This window comes from Eptatretus burgeri, chromosome 6 (assembly GCF_056783735.1).
Source record: "Eptatretus burgeri isolate ZD-2024b chromosome 6, Ebu_testis_v1, whole genome shotgun sequence".
Lineage (NCBI taxonomy): Eukaryota > Metazoa > Chordata > Myxini > Myxiniformes > Myxinidae > Eptatretus > Eptatretus burgeri.
In genome coordinates, this window is record NC_140966.1 from 101939558 (window position 1) to 101957360 (window position 17803).

A 17803-nucleotide genomic window follows, 5' to 3' on the forward strand; every position below is an offset into this window, starting at 1 on the left:
TTTGAAATTGACAAAGGGAAACATATAACCTTTGTAAAGCAAATCCGAAAACCAAATGCTTTAGAAACAGTCACGAGGACAAAGGAAAACCTGATGGAACCTCCATAAGATACGGGATGAAACTTTATCACAACGGCACCTGTAACAGTCATCGTATGTCCACACACCTGCGGAGAGTCTGTACAGATCCAAATCTACCCATATTTACCACGTCAGTGTGTGCTGTAAACGTCCCTGCACCTTGTAACTGTCGACTGTACAGCTCGGTAAGTGGCTGAAGCACTCAAACGGAACGCCTGGCTTGGCAAGCAATTACCAATTGCCCTCAACACAACAATGCACCCGGAAATGTCCGTGCAATGTCCAAATCGGACAAATCAACATTTTTGGGGGGAGTTGGAACTGCTGATACTTTCAAATCTGGGGCTTACATCCAGGCCAAAAAACATGGCGGCTTCAGACCCCAGCGAGGTTACCCAGGAAACGCCTTAAGACTTCAGACGGCGAGGTGGCCGAGGATCGCCTGATGAATGATATAATTAAAAAGGCCATTAATTATCTTCAAATGGGGTGTTTTAATTAAACCAAGTACCTATTTTTCACTCTTGTACTTCTTTGGAGTTTTCTTAGTATGCTTGCAAAGTGTCAGGCTACGAGGTTTTATAGTTTTGGAGGACACACACGCACACACGCACGCACGCACATACAGTCTTTATATTGGATTCAAGAAAATATTAAATAATGTTTTCTCTGGAACCACTTAATGAATTATGATCCAGCATTGATGGGGAATACAAGTTTTAAATTCCAATTTGATCAGACACATGGTCTGGCAGCCAGAACTGTTTATGGTTTGAGGGTGGAGGAGTTGCAGCTGAAATGTAAATCCTATCCAGGTTCCTCCTGATGACTTCATCTTTGCTTTTTGCTTGTTCGGGTTACTTCTGATGACTCCAACTGCACATCAATCAGCCTGCTCCCAATCACCAGCAAAGTCATGGAATGAATCATTGTTTCCGACATTAAATCCTTCCTCTTCTCCAATGGCTTGATTTTCTATCCTCAATTTGGATTCACGCCAGGTCACGCTACCCTGGACATGACATGCGGCTTCTGCTTTCCTAACAATGTATGGAAGTCCTTAATGGCAGACATGAGATCAGAATCAGCTCCAGAGACATATCATGAGCTTTCAATATGGCCTGTCATCCTGCACTGCTCACAAAACTCTCCTCTTCTGGTATCCAAGGCAATCTCCACTCAAGGCTCACAGACTTCCCCTTCTGTTACAGTAGATGCGTGGCTCTTAATGGCTCTCTCTCATGTCCTCTTCCTGTCCAGGCTGGAGATCCTCAAGGCAGTTTTCTGGGCCCTGTGCTTTTTCTGGTTTTCATCGATGATCTCTCCAATTCTCTGGAAAATCTTCTTTAGCTATTTGCTGATGACTACACTCAGCTGTGGCGTCTCTCATCCCTCTGGTCAGAAGGCAGCAGCCTCTTCACTCTCTGCAGATCTGGATAAAATCACAAGCTGGTCAAACACTTAGAACATGTCTTTCATTCATGACAAATCTCACACTCTCACTTTGTCTCTCCGAAAGGACCGTCTGGAAAACCCACCCATCTACTTAGTCAACAATCCCCTTGAAGAAGTCCTTTCCTTCAAGCTTTTGGGCCTCACGATCTATCATGATCTTTCCTGGGAAAGCCACATTTCCAACCTGGCCTCCAAAGCCAGTCGTTGACTGGGCATCCTCCATCATGCAAAGTCCTGCTTTGGCACACCTGAGCTCCTGATCACAAACAACGCTTTCATCCACAGCTTCATGGAGTACTGCTCTCCATTTGGGGTGGTGTTCCTGTCACACACCTCATTCTGCTTCACGGTGTGGAAACCAAGACATTTCCGATCTTTGGTGTCCACCGTGATGAAGCTGAGTCTTTGGGTCTCTCACTCTCTCACCACAGGCAATTTGGTGGTCCTTCTGTCTTCTATCATCTCCTCTCCTGTCTTGCCCCCCCCCTGGATCTGTCTGTGCTCTACCCCCCCCACTCCGCCCTATATTTCCACAGTGTGCTGCAGGTCTGCCAAAACCCCCCTTCTGGTGAAACTGCCAAAATCAAGAATTACTGCTCACCTTCATTCTTGCATTCCTCTGTTTTTCCCCACACGTGGAACAATCTCACACACTCTCTTCAATCCCACTCTTCCCTCCAGGTCTTCAAAACAGCTGTTCAACTCCATCTCATATCATTCCCCATCCAAAACCTTGATCTTTTCTACTCCTATTAATCCACCCCATACCCACTGCCCTCAAATTCCCTGCTTTCCTTGTTGAAAGTCCCCGAAGTACCATCTTGTTTTTCCCATGTACCACGCCCCATCTCTCCCCATATACCGCGCCCCATCTCTCCCCATGTACCGCGCCCCATCTCTCCCAATGTAACGCGCCCCATCTCTCCCAATGTTCCCCGCCCCATCTCTCCCCATGTAATGTGTCCCATCTCTCTTCATGTACCGCGCCCCATCTCTACCAATGTACCATGCCCCATCTCTCCCCATGTACCGCGCCCCTTCTCTCCCCATGTACCGCGCCCCATCTCTCCCCATGTACTGCGCTCCATCTCTCTTCATGTACCGCGCCCCATCTCTCCCCATGTTCCTCGCCCCATCTCTCCCCATGTACCGCGCCCCATCTCTCCCCATGTACCGCGCCCCATCTCTCCCCATGTACCGCGCCCCATCTCTCCCCCTGTACCGTGCCCCATCTCTCCCCCTGTACCGCGCCCCATCTCTCCCCATGTTCCCCGCCCCATCTCTCCCCATGTTCCCCGCCCCTTCTCTCCCCATGTTCTCCGCCCCTTCTCTCCCCATGTACCGCGCCCTGTCTCTCCCCATGTACCGCGCCCCATCTCTCCCCATGCACCGCGCCCCATCTCCCCCCATGCACTGCGCCCCATCTCCCCCCATGTTCCTCGCCCCATCTCTCCCCATGCACCGTGCCCCATCTCTCCCCTTTTACCACGCTCCATCTCCCCCCCCATGTACCGCGCCCCATCTCTCCCCATGTACCTCGCCCCTTCTCTCTCCATCCACAGATCTCCGAATGTCTCTGTTCCCCACTGTTTTGTAATTCTCCCGCCCGCCCCTCGTCTCCTGCTCCCCTTGTTATGTGTTCTCTGTGTTAACCATTATAAAAACCTCAACAATATTTACCCAAAATAAAAGTTATAAAATCCCTTGGGGTATTTTGGGTAATAATAATGACATCATTGGTGAAGCGGAATTCCAGCCATAATTTCGTGAATCAAAATCCTTATTCGAAAAATCTGAAACTTCATGTATCTGATCTACGACCCTCCTGATGATGAACGTGAAGAAGTGAATTTATGATGTCATCAATCACGTGGTCTGGCGGCCATATTGCATTGAAAATTTAAGCCTTTATAAAAACCTTCTTCTCCATAACAGTGTAACAGATCGAAAGTGAAACTTCATACATTTGATCGGCTGGACATGGACAATGTAGTTTGAATTGTTTTTCATATTCACCTCCATTGACGCAATTCAGCCTTATTGTGCACAAAAGTGGTTAATGTTAAATATTCCAATAATCAATAAAGTTACAGATGACAATGTATGTGACATAAGAGGGTGCCTGGATGATTCGGGTATATGGGCCATAATAGTAACGTGTTCAATTAACTATGGTACGAATGCTGTTCCAGTTTCCCATATTCACCTCCGCCACCGAAGCCGAAGGAGGTTATATTTTCACCCCTTTCTGACTGTGTGCATGAAATCTCAAAAAGTTGTTGACGGATCCGGATGAAATTTGATGAGAACGTTGGGTGTGTGACAAGGCCGAATTGATTAGATTTTGCTGAAGATCCAGATCCGGATCCGACTTCTAGAATTTTTAAAGCGATTTTTCACCGTCGAGGGACGGGGCCAAAACGATATAGAGCATGATATTTCAAAAAGTTGTTTATGTATTCGGAAGAAATTTGGTGGACAGGTTGGATGTGTGACCACGACGAGTTGATTCGATTTTGGTGAAGATCATATCTGGATTTGGATGTGAGAATTATTTAATTTTCAAAGTATTTCTTCACCCTTGAGAGATTAGGCCAAAATGACATACAGCATGATGTCAGAAAAATGTGTTGGGCCAGATACGTTCTCGTGGATCAGGCATTACATGGTGGAGGTATGCTGTCCAGCGAGTGCCCTTCTAGTTTTGTTGTGCTCTTTTTATCATCGCCCAACTTTTATAAATGAAAACAACTCCTGTAATGAGTTCACGTGTATGAAGTTTAGATTTGTGAGGAATAGATCCGCAATGTCTGTCACCTGATTCTTCAACTCTCTGCTGTGAATGGCTGCAAAATATATGAGTTTAACAATTAACTGATGTTAATCCAAATTCTTATCCAATGTGATTGATTGAATGAAACTTCTCCCATCACTTACGCTGCCCTTTTTGCTGCAGACAAACTACCGTGGATACAGAACGAGGAACCATCTGAAGAAAACCCACGATGAGAACAACATCATTACTTTTCAGGTGAATTCCTCTCGATCAGGTTCTCGAAGCTTCCAGGTACATTCCAGCAAGTCGAGCTCTCGCAGTCCAAGTTTAAACCCCAAGTATCATCAAGACTCAGCTCTTGAGGACCAGCGCCGAGTGCAGATGGGGAAAGTCATTCGACCTCGATTGGGTCATGATGGTGGCACTGCTTCATGTGAAACGAGATTGGAATCCAACAAGGAACCATCTCCACATTGTGATGTTGTCGTGTCTTCCCACGGACATGAGAGAAGTGGCATGAAGAGCAATTTCCTGGTTTATCCTGTCAAGAAAGAAGCAGCCATCATCCTTCAAGCAGGTTACAGAGGATACATGGTTAGAAACATCTTGAAAAAGAAGCACCAAAGTGCAACAACCATCCAGGTAAGAAACCACATTTTACAAACATTTTAACAATCTCAAAACTATGAAATAATCTCCAGTGATGAAGATGTAAATTTTGGATTGACCTTGCTGGTGTTCCCACCTGAATCCATTGTTCATGATTCCTCCAGTTCAATCCCATAAAGCACGTTCACCTCTCCATTATTTACAGATATCCTTGTAATTTATATAAAATTACACTCAACACTTCCAATATTTACCCCACACACATGCAGCGCACTGCGGGGTGAAACACTTGGTTCATGGCCCTTTCCATCTTATCAGTTTATGATAAAGGAAGAACTTATTTGAATTGAATGTTATATTTTGAACACGAATCGGAACGTGAATAGGAAAACGAACCTGAAGTTTCACAGAACTTTGGCTCTGAATTTGTCCCGATCACACACACACACACACACACACACACACACACACACACACACACACACACACACACACACACACACACACACACACACACACACACACACACACACACACACACACACACACACACACACACACACACACTTCATATTGGATTCAAGAAAATATTAAATAATGTTTTCTCTGGAACAACTTAATCAATTGACTTGAAACTTGACAATTATGATCCAGCATTGATGCTGAATACATGTTTTAAATTCCAATTTGATCAGACGCATGGTCTGGCAGCCAGAACTATTTATGGTTTGAGGGTAGAGGAGTTGCAGCTGAAATGTAAATCCTATCCAGGTTCCTCCTGATGACTTCATCTTTGCTTTTTGCTTGTTCAAGTTCCTTCTGATGACTCCATAGCATGACTGTACCTATTTGGTCTTCCATTTGATATAAATTGAATTAATTTTAATCCCATTCTGAATTAAATTGAATAATTAAAAAAAGGCCATGGGTTAGGGTCAGGTGTCCAATCAAAGCAAGGTTGCATCAAAGCAGGACGTCTTGGTACCCGGTCATCACTGCCAGCAGTTTTAAAGCGACAGTTCTAATTATGTCTCTTAATTATGTAACAAAATTATACAAACACCACACAAAGCAAGTGCCGGAGAGGGTCTGCAATCTCTGATTGCTCTTTTTCTTGTTTGTTTTTGTTTTTCTTCACGACTTCTTTCAATAAAATAATAATTCCTCGAATCTGATCATGTGTACGAACCAGTGGAGTTCAGATTTTTCAAAATCCACTGACAATGCCTTTCACTGATGGTAGAACCATCTGCTGTGAATGGATGCAAAATATATATATATATATATATATATATATATATATATATATATATATATATATATATATATATATATATATATATATATATATATATATATATTGTTGTGGTTACCAAATTCGCAAACCACCATTCAGGTCCCTTAGGTGAGGTATCTCGTTAAGTACATGTGTAGTTAGGCCCAAACCCGTTGTCTAGTGGGAATACATGTCATTTATGCGTGCTGCGACTCTTCAGGATAGCCGTTTTTCTTTTACTATCTTTAATTTGGACCAACCGCCATTGTTACCACCACCAACCACCGCTTCACCACAACCGCCACGACCTTCACGTCACACCTCGCAACCGTCGCATCGCCACCGTTCTTGCGCCGCCTGTGGGTACCGGTGTTGGACTCGTGCAGGGCGTGCGCCGAACAGCGTGTACAAAATCACGGATTTTGTGCTTCAAAAACGGATCAAAAACGACACACGCCCACTTTTTGCCGTCCAATCGGTGAGCGAGGGGCGAATTGGCCCCGCCCCCAGGGCGTTGGAGGGCGATCGATATATGCAAATTTATGGATCAAAAAGCATTCACGCCCACTTTTTCTCGGGCCAATGGGGAGCGAGGTGAAAGGTCGAAGGGAGGGGGTCAAAGATGAGAGGGCGAAGCTACGGGGCTGATAAAAAGCGACCGTGTTCGTCAGTCCAGAGAGGGGGAGAGTAGGAGAGTCGAGAGGGAACAGAGAGTCAAGACTTCGCGGGCGGTGGAGCTGGCAAGAAGGAGCTGGTCGTCGTGTGCGTTGGAGTCGGAACGGAGGGGACGGAGCTGTGGAGAGGCGGCGAGGGCAGACGAGGTGGTGCTCGCGTCGTGCAGGGAGCTGCACCCCAGGGAGGCCGACAGCGCGACCTGGCCGAGGTGGAGATGCTCGTCGCGGGGCAATAAAAATCCTCTATACCCCGAGCATCAGCAACCCCCTCCTGTTTTTCCCCGCGCTGAGATAGTGCGACCAAGGGGTCCCCTTTCCCACCCCCTACCAGACACTGCCCGCGAGGCCCGCGGGGTTGGGGTGCCATCGCCGCTCCGCGTCTCATCACCAGACGGGTAGGCCGACCCGGTCTCGGCCTCAGGCCCGCCTCATCCTTGAGGGTATTCTTTTCCTTGGTTTTGGGTATGTGTTGTCGGCGCCGTCTGTGAAGTAAAATTGTATAAGTGTTACCGTGTGCTCGATAGTCGGTATTAGCTCTGCATTGTGTCTTCGCTTTTACATTTGCTTTTTGTGTAAATTGCATTGTGTTTTTCTTTTCTGTGTGCATTTGGTGGAATTGTATATGTGTGCTTCCCGTGTGCCGCGAATAAATGTGCTTTGTGTTGAACTGTTTCCCGCTTCGCTTCGTCATTTCTCTCATTGAATCCTCATCTTGCTTCACGTAAAGGGTTGGTAGTGGGCTGAATACGCCCGATAATTAATCGAACCGTCGAGGTCGACGAATAACACCGCTCGGTTATCCCGATAGTACGGAACGGGTCGCTTAAGTGGCCCGTGTCCGAAGTCGACCTGCGGCGAGGTGCGACCGCCCGGTCTACCCTCCGTGTGGGTACTTAGGTAGGTCGAATTTGGCGAGCAACCCTATCCCACGCGGGGGCTGATTGGCTCGATCGCGGTGAGACCGAATGGTCCACCCGTGACTGGTTCCCGGCGTTAGTCCGAGAGGGTCACGACTGGATTGTCCGTCCGGTGGGCGACGTGCCGCGATTCGAGTTACGTGGCCGTCAGCACGCCGGCGGGCGCGAATCCGCAACAATATATATATATACATACATATATATACATATATATATATATATACATCTATATATATATACATATCTACATATACATACATATGTATACATATATATTGTCTACATATATATCTCTACATATATATATATATACATATATATATATATATATATATATGTATTGTTACGGTTGTGGAAATTCACAGAACACCATTCAGGCTTCCCAGAGATCAGTAATGTCGATAAGTGTGTGTTCAGATTAGATTTCCCCACTGATGTCTAAAGGGATTTATTGGTGTAACCGGGCTGTGATCTTTGAGGTTGTATTATTCTTTTGCTATCTTTATTTTGGAACAACCACATCTGAACCTCCCACAACCACCTCTCAACAACCGCACCATCCACACCACAGCACCAACCACAACCGCCTCTCAACAACCATGCCATCCCCACCACAGCGCCAACCACATTTCCTCACCATCTCCTCAGCAACATCTCCACAAACGCACAGCATCGCCTCTCCTTCATCTCCATAGCACCGCCATCTTTTCACCAGCCAAGGCGAATCCCACGGATGAGCAACATCTCTGCCACCAGACGCGGGGACTCCCTCGTTGGGGCGGGAGCCGATGATTCCTGCAACGTCCGCGTGGTTTACGATTTCACCCACGTCCGCGCATGTCCGAGCTTCGCGAAGAGATCGCATCAGAATCTTAAAAGAGGCGGAGCCAGCGGGGGGTTAGAGGTGAGAGATCAAACGCACCCACGGACTCCATATGAAGGTGCACTGAACGCCAAGCAGGCAGTCTGTCGGGGAGCTTGCAGAGAGTGGAAGTCTGTAGTCGAGCTGGCGTTGAGTCAGAGGAAGCCAGCAGCCCGCCAAGGTTCGAGTCCAGTCGAGGGCAGTGGGAGCTCGGAGCGCAGCCAGCCTGCCGTGCCGCGCAGAACCACGGGTCGGTGGAGAAAGCCGGAGAGAGGTCGCCAGCCGGCAACAGAACGGTCCGAGCCAACGCTGAGTAACTGGCGGGCTCTTAAAAGAGCATCAACTCTCGAAAGAACAAAGGCCCGTTCATTCCTCTGAGGAGTCGTCGGCTTGGCCGAACCACCAGGCCGCACGGCGGGGCCTGGGCCAAGCAAGTCGCGCAGCGCCAACTGCAGTGTCGACGAAACGTCGAGGGTCAACCAGCGAGTCACCACGAAGGTGGCAGGTAACCAGCAAGGCCCCTCGGAGCTCTTGCGGTCTCCACACTCCGTGAACTATTAAAGGCCCACGAGGTCCAGTTCTGCCCTTTCCTTTCCTGGGGTTTTTCTTTGTCTAAATGTCGTGGCGCCTTGTCCGTCAAGTAATGAACTGTTAAGTGATTGTGTACATAATAATAGAACGGTTGTAGTTCTTTGTCTTGCTCGTTCCTATATTGCTTTATTGACTACATGATTGCATACGTGTTTGATTGCATACGTGTATGACCACTTACATGTGTACAAATAAATGTCATTGTCTCAATGTTCACCTGTGCATCGAGTCCTTTCCCTCAATTGAGCTGCCGTTTTGCGTTCGGGATATTAGCTGGCTTTTAAATAGCCGATAAAGTAATCGGATCCGGCGGGGCTTGGCGATATACACCGCTCGGCAAATCGCAAACAGAACGAGCTGCTTAAGCGGCTCGTTTCCGAGCAGGTCCCGTTGAGGTGTAAATCCTCGGCATTTCTGTCTGCTCGTATACTTCGGCAAATCGACAATTTGGCGATCGGACCCTGTCGCGCGCGGACAGAATAGTTGGCTGATTTACGGTGTGATTAAAAACACACCCGTAGCTGGATTTCGGCGTTGATCCGAAAGCTGTGACTAGGTTTGCCACGTCCGGTCGGTGCGCGGCTGCGATTAGTTAAAAGCGGTCGCTCGCACGCCGGAGTGGTGAGAATCCACAACAATATATATTGTTACGGCTGTGGAAATTCGCAGAGCACCATATGGGTCCTTAGATCAGTTATGCCGATAAGTTTGTGTTCAGATAGATTTCCCCACCGTTGTCTAATGGGTTTTATTCGTGTTACAGGGGCTGTGAATCTTCAGTTAGCCGTTTTTCTTTCGCTATCGTTATTTTGGACTAACCACTTCACAACAACCACGATCAACACCACCACCTTCTCGTCAACAGCCAACATCCCGACAGATAACGAACAGCCACCTTCACAACAACCACCTTAACCACCACCGCCCAACCACACCACCCTCACGACCACCACAAATGTCAGCATCAACCATCTCCACAACATCGCCTCACGACATTCTCCACACCCGCATTTCAACGACCACACCACTACTTCCACAACCACACCACAAACCTCTCCACATCAAATAACGTCTCTGCCATGGATGCTCATCGGGAAAGGGAACAAAGGCAACGGTAGGAAAACCCGTTGTCCCTGCGGAGTGCGGGCAGAACCACAGCACCGAGGAGAGAAGTTTTGAATGCGCTGAGATTTCCCCTCCCCCGTTTCTTGCTTTCCCGCGCGACGGGACGGGGGAGGGGTGAATCGGGCCAGGGGTCAAAGTTGATGTAAAGGAGGGGGCTCATTTTGGGCGGAAATGCCCCCGCGCGCTCCGAGGGGAGGGGCGACGTGTGGTGGGTATAAGGTGCGGGCTGAGTAGAGCGGAGGAGACGTGGTCTGTCTGTCTCTCGAGGTGGTTGTCAAGTTGGGTCTGCTGAGGGTCAGTGAGTGAGTCGGTGGAGTGTCTGTCGGGGTTCGGAGCGCCTGGAGCCTGGAGCCTGCAGTTGGTGGAGAAGCTGAGGAGAGCGGAGGAGACGCGAACGTGGAGCACGGCCAAGCCTGCTGTGCCGCAGGGAGCTGCGTGTTCGTGTTCGGGACGTGGAGAGAGCCGGAGAGAGCTCGCCAACCAGCACCGAACGGTCGGAGGTGAAGGTAACTTGCGTAGCCTCTTGGAGCTCCTTCGGTCCTCAAAGCTCCAGGTTTATAAAGACCCCGAGAGGTCCAGTCTACCCCCTTGTCTTTGGGGCGGGGGGGGGGGGTTTCCTTGCTTGTGAAAGTTGTGGCGCCAAGTTCGTCAAGTAGAATTGTATAAGTAACTGTACATAATAGATAAACGGTCGTAGTTATTCGCATTGTTTTTGTTGGCTGTATAATTGCATATGTGCATGCTTGTATACGTGCCTGCATGAATACCTGACTGCATATGTGTGTGAATAAATGTGCTTGTTTGAATGTTGACCTGTTTGTCGCGTCATTTTCCCCCCATTGAACTGCCGTATTGCATTTCCGAATAATAGCGGGCTTTTTAATAGCCGATAATAGAATCGGGTCCAGCGAGGCCTCGCGATAATACCCCGCTCGGTTATCCCAAAACGGAGCGAGCTGCTTAAGCGGCTCATGTCCAAGCAGGCCTCACTGAGGTACAATCTCTCGGTAATCTCCCCGCATGAATAATTAGGGAAATCGATTATTTGGCGATCGGACCCTGTAGCGCGGGTAGAGTGCGGAAAAGGTTGTGGTTTGCTTGGAGCACACCCGTGACTGGTTTTCGGCGTTGTTCCGGAAAGTCGCGACTGAATTGTCCGTCAGGTGGGCATACGGCCGAGATTCGGTTAAACATGGCTGTTCTCACGCCGGCGGGTGAGAATTCGTAACACTGGTGTCAGCGAGCGGGAAACAAACTCTCCTGTCTCCAAACAAAATTAACGGGAATCGGATCAAGGGTGTGTCGAGCGACCCTCCGTTCCCCCAAATTTTGAGTGGTTAAATTGTTCCGAGAAGAAAGATGGCAGTTCAAGGCGAACGGGAGCAGGGGGGTATTAGATTTAGAAATGTTAGACTCTATGGCCCAGGACGAAATGACCATGCAGAACATGCCTATTATGCAGGTCGAACTTCCCCCACAACTGAACCCAGAGTCCGAAATGGGCGCAGCAGCGGAGGCCGCGGTGTATGACACCTCCCCTTCTCCCCTCCATCAAAATCCCTCCCCAGTCCCTGGCGGATCCACGCCTGATGGCCAAGCGATTGCCGCAGACCCACCTGACATGGGCCAGCTATTCATGGTTTTGCTGGCAAAAATGGATGGAATGAATAACAAAATGGATGTAAACACAAAGGAAATGCAAAACAAAATGGATGGGATGAATAAAAAAATGGATATGAATGCGCAACAAATGGATGAGAATATGCAAACACTGCGGGGTGAAATGCAGCGCATAGGCCGAGGCCTGCAGGCAGGCACGAAGGCAATAATGACAGTTGTGAGGAGCCAAACGCGGGCAGTGGAGCAAAAGGTGGTGGCGCCACGTGCTGGAGCGAACGAGCTGAGGGGCAGTGTGGACTGTGTCGACCCCGCGGTGGAGGACAAAATAATTTGGGAGACATGTTGGACGAGACTCGTAACGGCAGAGAGAGTGACGGTGACTACGAGGGAAAAATTAAATGGGTTGACAGCGACGTGTAAGAGACACTTTCCTTCTTGAAAGTTCCTGAAGTACCATCTTGTTTTCCCCATGTACCATGCCCCATCTCTCCCCATGTACCACGCCCCATCTCTCTCCATGTTCCCCGCCCCATCTCTCCCCATGTACCACGCCCCATCTCTCTCCATGTTCCCCGCCCCATCTCTCCCCATGTACCCGCCCCATCTCTCCCCATGTACCACGCCCCATCTCTCCCCATGTTCCTTGCCCCATCTCTCCCCATGTACCCGCCCCATCTCTCCCCATGTACCACGCTCCATCTCTCCCCTTGTCCCTCGCCCCATCTCTCCCCATGTACCACGCCCCATCTCTCCCCATGTTCCTTGCCCCATCTCTCCCCATGTACCCGCCCCATCTCTCCCCATGTACCACGCCCCATCTCTCTCCATGTTCCCCGCCCCATCTCTCCCCATGTACCACGCCCCATCTCTCTCCATGTTCCCCGCCCCATCTCTCCCCATGTACCCGCCCCATCTCTCCCCATGTACCACGCCCCATCTCTCCCCATGTTCCTTGCCCCACCTCTCCCCCTGTACCCGCCCCCTCTCTCCCCCCGTACCACGCCCCCTCTCCCCCCCCTTCCCGCGCCCCCTCTCTCCCCATCTACCACGCCCCATCTCTCCCCATGTTCCTTGCCCCATCTGTCACCATGTATCAGCCCCATCTCTCCCCATGTACCACGCCCCATCTCTCTCCATGTTCCCCCCCCCATCTCTCCCCATGTACCACGCCCCATCTCTCTCCATGTTCCCCGCCCCATCTCTCCCCATGTACCCGCCCCATCTCTCCCCATGTACCACGCCCCATCTCTCCCCATGTTCCTTGCCCCATCTCTCCCCATGTACCCGCCCCATCTCTCCCCATGTACCACGCCCCATCTCTCCCCTTGTCCCTCGCCCCATCTCTCCCCATGTACCACGCCACATCTCTCCCCATGTTCCTTGGCACATCTCTACACATGTACCCGCCCCATCTGTCAGCATGTACCACGCCCCATCTCACTGCATGTTGCCCGCCCCTTCTTTCCCCATGTCTCACGCCCCATCTCTCTCCATGTTCCCCGCCCCATCTCTCCCCATGTACCCGCCCCATCTCTCCCCATGTACCACGCCCCATCTCTCCCCATGTTCCTTGCCCCATCTCTCCCCATGTACCCGCCCCATCTCTCCCCATGTACCACGCCCCATCTCTCCCCTTGTCCCTCGCCCCATCTCTCCCCATGTACCATGCCCCATCTCTCCCCATGTTCCTTGCCCCATCTCTCCCCTTGTCCCTCGCCCCATCTCTCCCCATGTACCTCGCCCCATCTCTCCCCATGTACCGTGCCCCTTCTCTCTCCCATCCACAGATCTCCGAATGTCTCTGTTCCCCACTGTTTTGTAATTCTCCCGCCCGCCCCTCGTCTCCTGCCCCCCTTGTTATGTGTTCTCTGTGTTAACCATTATAAAAACCTCAACAATATTTACCAAAAAATAAAAGTTATAAAATCCCATGGGGTATTTTGGGTAATAATAATGACATCATTGGTGAAGCGGAATTCCAGCCATAATTTCGTGAATCAAAATCCTGATTCCAAAAATCTGAAACTTCATGTATCTGATCTACGACCCTCCTGATGATGAACGTGAAGAAGTAAATTTATGACGTCATCAATCACGTGGTCTGGCAGCCATATTGCATTGAAATTTAAACCTTTATAAAAATCTTCTTCTCCATAACAGTGTAACAGATCGAAAGTGAAACTTCATACATTTGATCGACTGGACATGGACAATGAAGTTTGAATTGTTTTTCATATTCACCTCCATTGACGCAATTTAGCCTTATTGTGCACAAAAGTGGTTAATGTTAAATATTCCAATAATCAATAAAGCTTCGGATAATGACAATGTATGTGACATAAGACGGTGCATGGATGATACGGGTGTATGGGCCATAATAGTAACGTGTTCAATTAACTATGGTACGAATGCTGTTCCAGTTTCCCATATTCACCTCCACCACCAAAGCCGAAGGAGGTTATGTTTTCACCCCTTTCTGACTGTGTGCATGAAATCTCAAAAAGTTGTTGACGGATCCAGATGAAATTTGATGAGAACGTTGGGTGTGTGACAAGGCCGAATTGATTAGATTTTGCTGAAGATCCAGATCCGGATCCGACTTCTAGAATTTTTAAAGCGATTTTTCACCGTCGAGGGACGGGGCCAAAACGATATAGAGCATGATATGTCAAAAAGTTGTTTATGTATTCGGACGAAATTTGGTGGACAGGTTGGGTGTGTGACCACGACGAGTTGATTCGATTTTGGTGAAGATCATATCTGGATCTGGATGTGAAAATTATTTAATTTTTAAAGTATTTCTTCACCCTTGAGAGATTAGGCCAAAATGACATACAGCATGATGTCAGAAAAATGTGTTGGGCCAGATACGTTCTCGTGGATCAGGCATTACATGGTGGAGGTATGCTGTCCAGCGAGTGCCCTTCTAGTTTTGTTGTGCTCTTTTTATCATCGCTCAACTTTTATAAATGAAAACAACTCCTGTAATGAGTTCACGTGTATGAAGTTTAGATTTGTGAGGAATAGATCCGCAATGTCTGTCACCTGATTCTTCAACTCTCTGCTGTGAATGGCTGCAAAATATATTAATTTAACAATTAACTGATGTTAATCCAAATCCTTATCCAATGTGATTGGTTGAATGAAACTTCTCCCATCATTTTAATCTGCCCTTTTCCCTACAGACAAACTACCGTGGATACAGAACGAGGAACCATCTGAAGAAAACCCACGATGAGAACAACATCGTTACTTTTCAGGTGAATTCCTCTCGATCAGGTTCTCAAAGCGACCAGGTACATTCCAGCAAGTCGAGCTCTCGCAGTCCAAGTTTAAATCTCAAGTATCATCAAGACTCAGCTCTTGAGGTCCAGCGCCGAGTGCAGATGGGTAAAGTCATTCGACCTCGATTGGGTCATGATGGTGGCACTGCTTCATGTGAAACGAGATTGAAATCCAACAAGGAACCATCTCCACATTGTGATGTTGTGGTGTCTTCCCACGGACATGAGAGAAGTGGCATGAAGACAAATTTCCTGGTTGAACCTGTCAAGGAAGAAGCAGCCATCATCCTTCAAGCAGGTTACAGAGGATACCTGGTTAGAAACATCTTCAAAAAGAAGCACCAAAGTGCAACAACCATCCAGGTAAGAAACCACATTTTACAAACATTTTAACAATCTCAAAACTATGAAATAATCTCCAGTGATGAAGATGTAAATTTTGGATTGACCTTGGTGGTGTTCCCTCCTGAATCCATTGTTCATGATTTCTCCAGTTCAATCCCATAAATCACATTGATCTCTCCATTATTTACAGATATCCTTGTAATTTATATAAAATTACACTCAACACTTCCAATATTTACCCCACACACATGCAGCGCACTGCGGGGTTAAACACTTGGTTCATGGCCCTTTCCATCTTATCAGTTTATGATAAAGGAAGAACTTATTTGAATTGAATGTTATATTTTGAACACGAATCGGAACGTGAACAGGAAAAGGAACCTGAAGTTTCACAGAACTTTCGCTCTGAATTTGTCCCGATCACACACACACACACACACACACACACACACACACACACACACACACACACACACACACACACACACACACACACACACACACACACACACACACACACACACACACACACACACACACACACACAGCCTTCATATTGGATTCAAGAAAATATTAAATAATGTTTTCTCTGGAACAACTTAATCAATTGACTGGAAACTTGACAATTATGATCCAGCATTGATGGTGAATACATGTTTTAAATTCCAATTTGATCAGACGCATGGTCTGGCAGCCAGAACTATTTATGGTTTGAGGGTAGAGGAGTTGCAGCTGAAATGTAAATCCTATCCAGGTTCCTCCTGATGACTTCATCTTTGCTTTTTGCTTGTTCAAGTTCCTTCTGATGACTCCAATGCAGGACTGTACCTATTTGGTCTTCCATTTGATATGAATTGAATTAATTTTAATCCCATTCTGAATTAAATTGAATAATTAAAAAAAAGGTCGTGGGTTAGGGTCAGGTGTCCAATCAAAGCAAGGTTGCATCAAAGCAGGACGTCTTTGTATCCGGTCATCACTGCCAGCAGTTTTAAAGCGACAGTTCTAATTATGTCTCTTAATTATGGAACAAAATTACACAAACACCACACAAAGCAAGTCCCGGAGAGGGTCTGCAATCTCTGATTGCTCTTTTTCTTGTTTGTTTTTGTTTTTCTTCACGACTTCTTTCAATAAAATAATAATTCCTCGAATCTGATCATGTGTACGAACCAGTGGAGTTCAGATTTTTCAAAATCCACTGACAATGCCTTTCACTGATGGTAGAACCATCTGCTGTGAATGGATGCAAATATAAATATATATACATACATATCTACATATACATATATACATACATATGTATACATGTATATATAAATAAATATATATATATATATATATATATATATATATATATATATATATATATATATATATATTGTTACGGATTCGCGCCCGCCGGCGTGCTGACGGCCACGTAACTCGAATCGCGGCACGTCGCCCACCGGACGGACAATCCAGTCGTGACCCTCTCGGACTAACGCCGGGAACCAGTCACGGGTGGACCTTTCGGTCTCACCGCGATCGAGCCAATCGGCCCCCGCGTGGGATAGGGTTGCTCGCCAAATTCGACCTACCTAAAGTACCCACACGGAGGGTATACCGGGCGATCGCACCTCGCCGCAGGTCGACTTCGGACACGGGCCACTTAAGCGACCCGTTCCGTACTATCGGGATAACCGAGCGGTGTTATCGTCGGCCTCGACGGTTCGATTAATTATCGGGCGTATTCAGCCCACTACCAACCCTTTACGTGAAGCAAGATGAGGATTCAATGAGAGAAATGACGAAGCGAAGCGGGAAAGCAGTTCAACATAAAGCACATTTATTCGCGATGAACGGAAAGCACACATATACAATTCCACCAAAAGCACATAGAGGGAAAAGAAACACAATGCAATTTTACACAAAAAGCAAATGTAAAAGTGAAGACACAATGCAGAGCTATCCGACTACCGAGCACACGGCAACACCCACACAATTCCACTTCACAGACGGCGCCGACAACACACACCCAAAACCAAGAAAAAGAACACCCTCAAGGATGAGGCGGGCCTGAGGCCGAGACCGGGTCGGGCCTACCCGTCTGGTGATGAGACGCGGAGCGGCGATGGTGCCTCAACTCCGCAGGCCTCGCGGACAGTGTCTGGTAGGGGGTGGGAAGGGGGCCCCCTTGGTCGCACTA

The 17803-nt window shown here is 48.0% G+C and overlaps 1 protein-coding gene across 1 annotated transcript in view; it reads left to right on the forward strand.

Annotated features, from left to right (window-relative positions):
• LOC147025474 (uncharacterized) overlaps positions 1 to 17803 on the forward strand; it is a 59091-nt gene that overhangs the window by 30288 nt on the left and 11000 nt on the right. Inside the window, exons 10-11 of the mRNA XM_085886497.1 lie at positions 4493 to 4954; positions 15172 to 15633. Of these exons, the coding sequence (XP_085742623.1) occupies positions 4493 to 4954; positions 15172 to 15633 (924 nt within the window). The remainder of the gene's footprint in view (positions 1 to 4492; positions 4955 to 15171; positions 15634 to 17803) is intronic.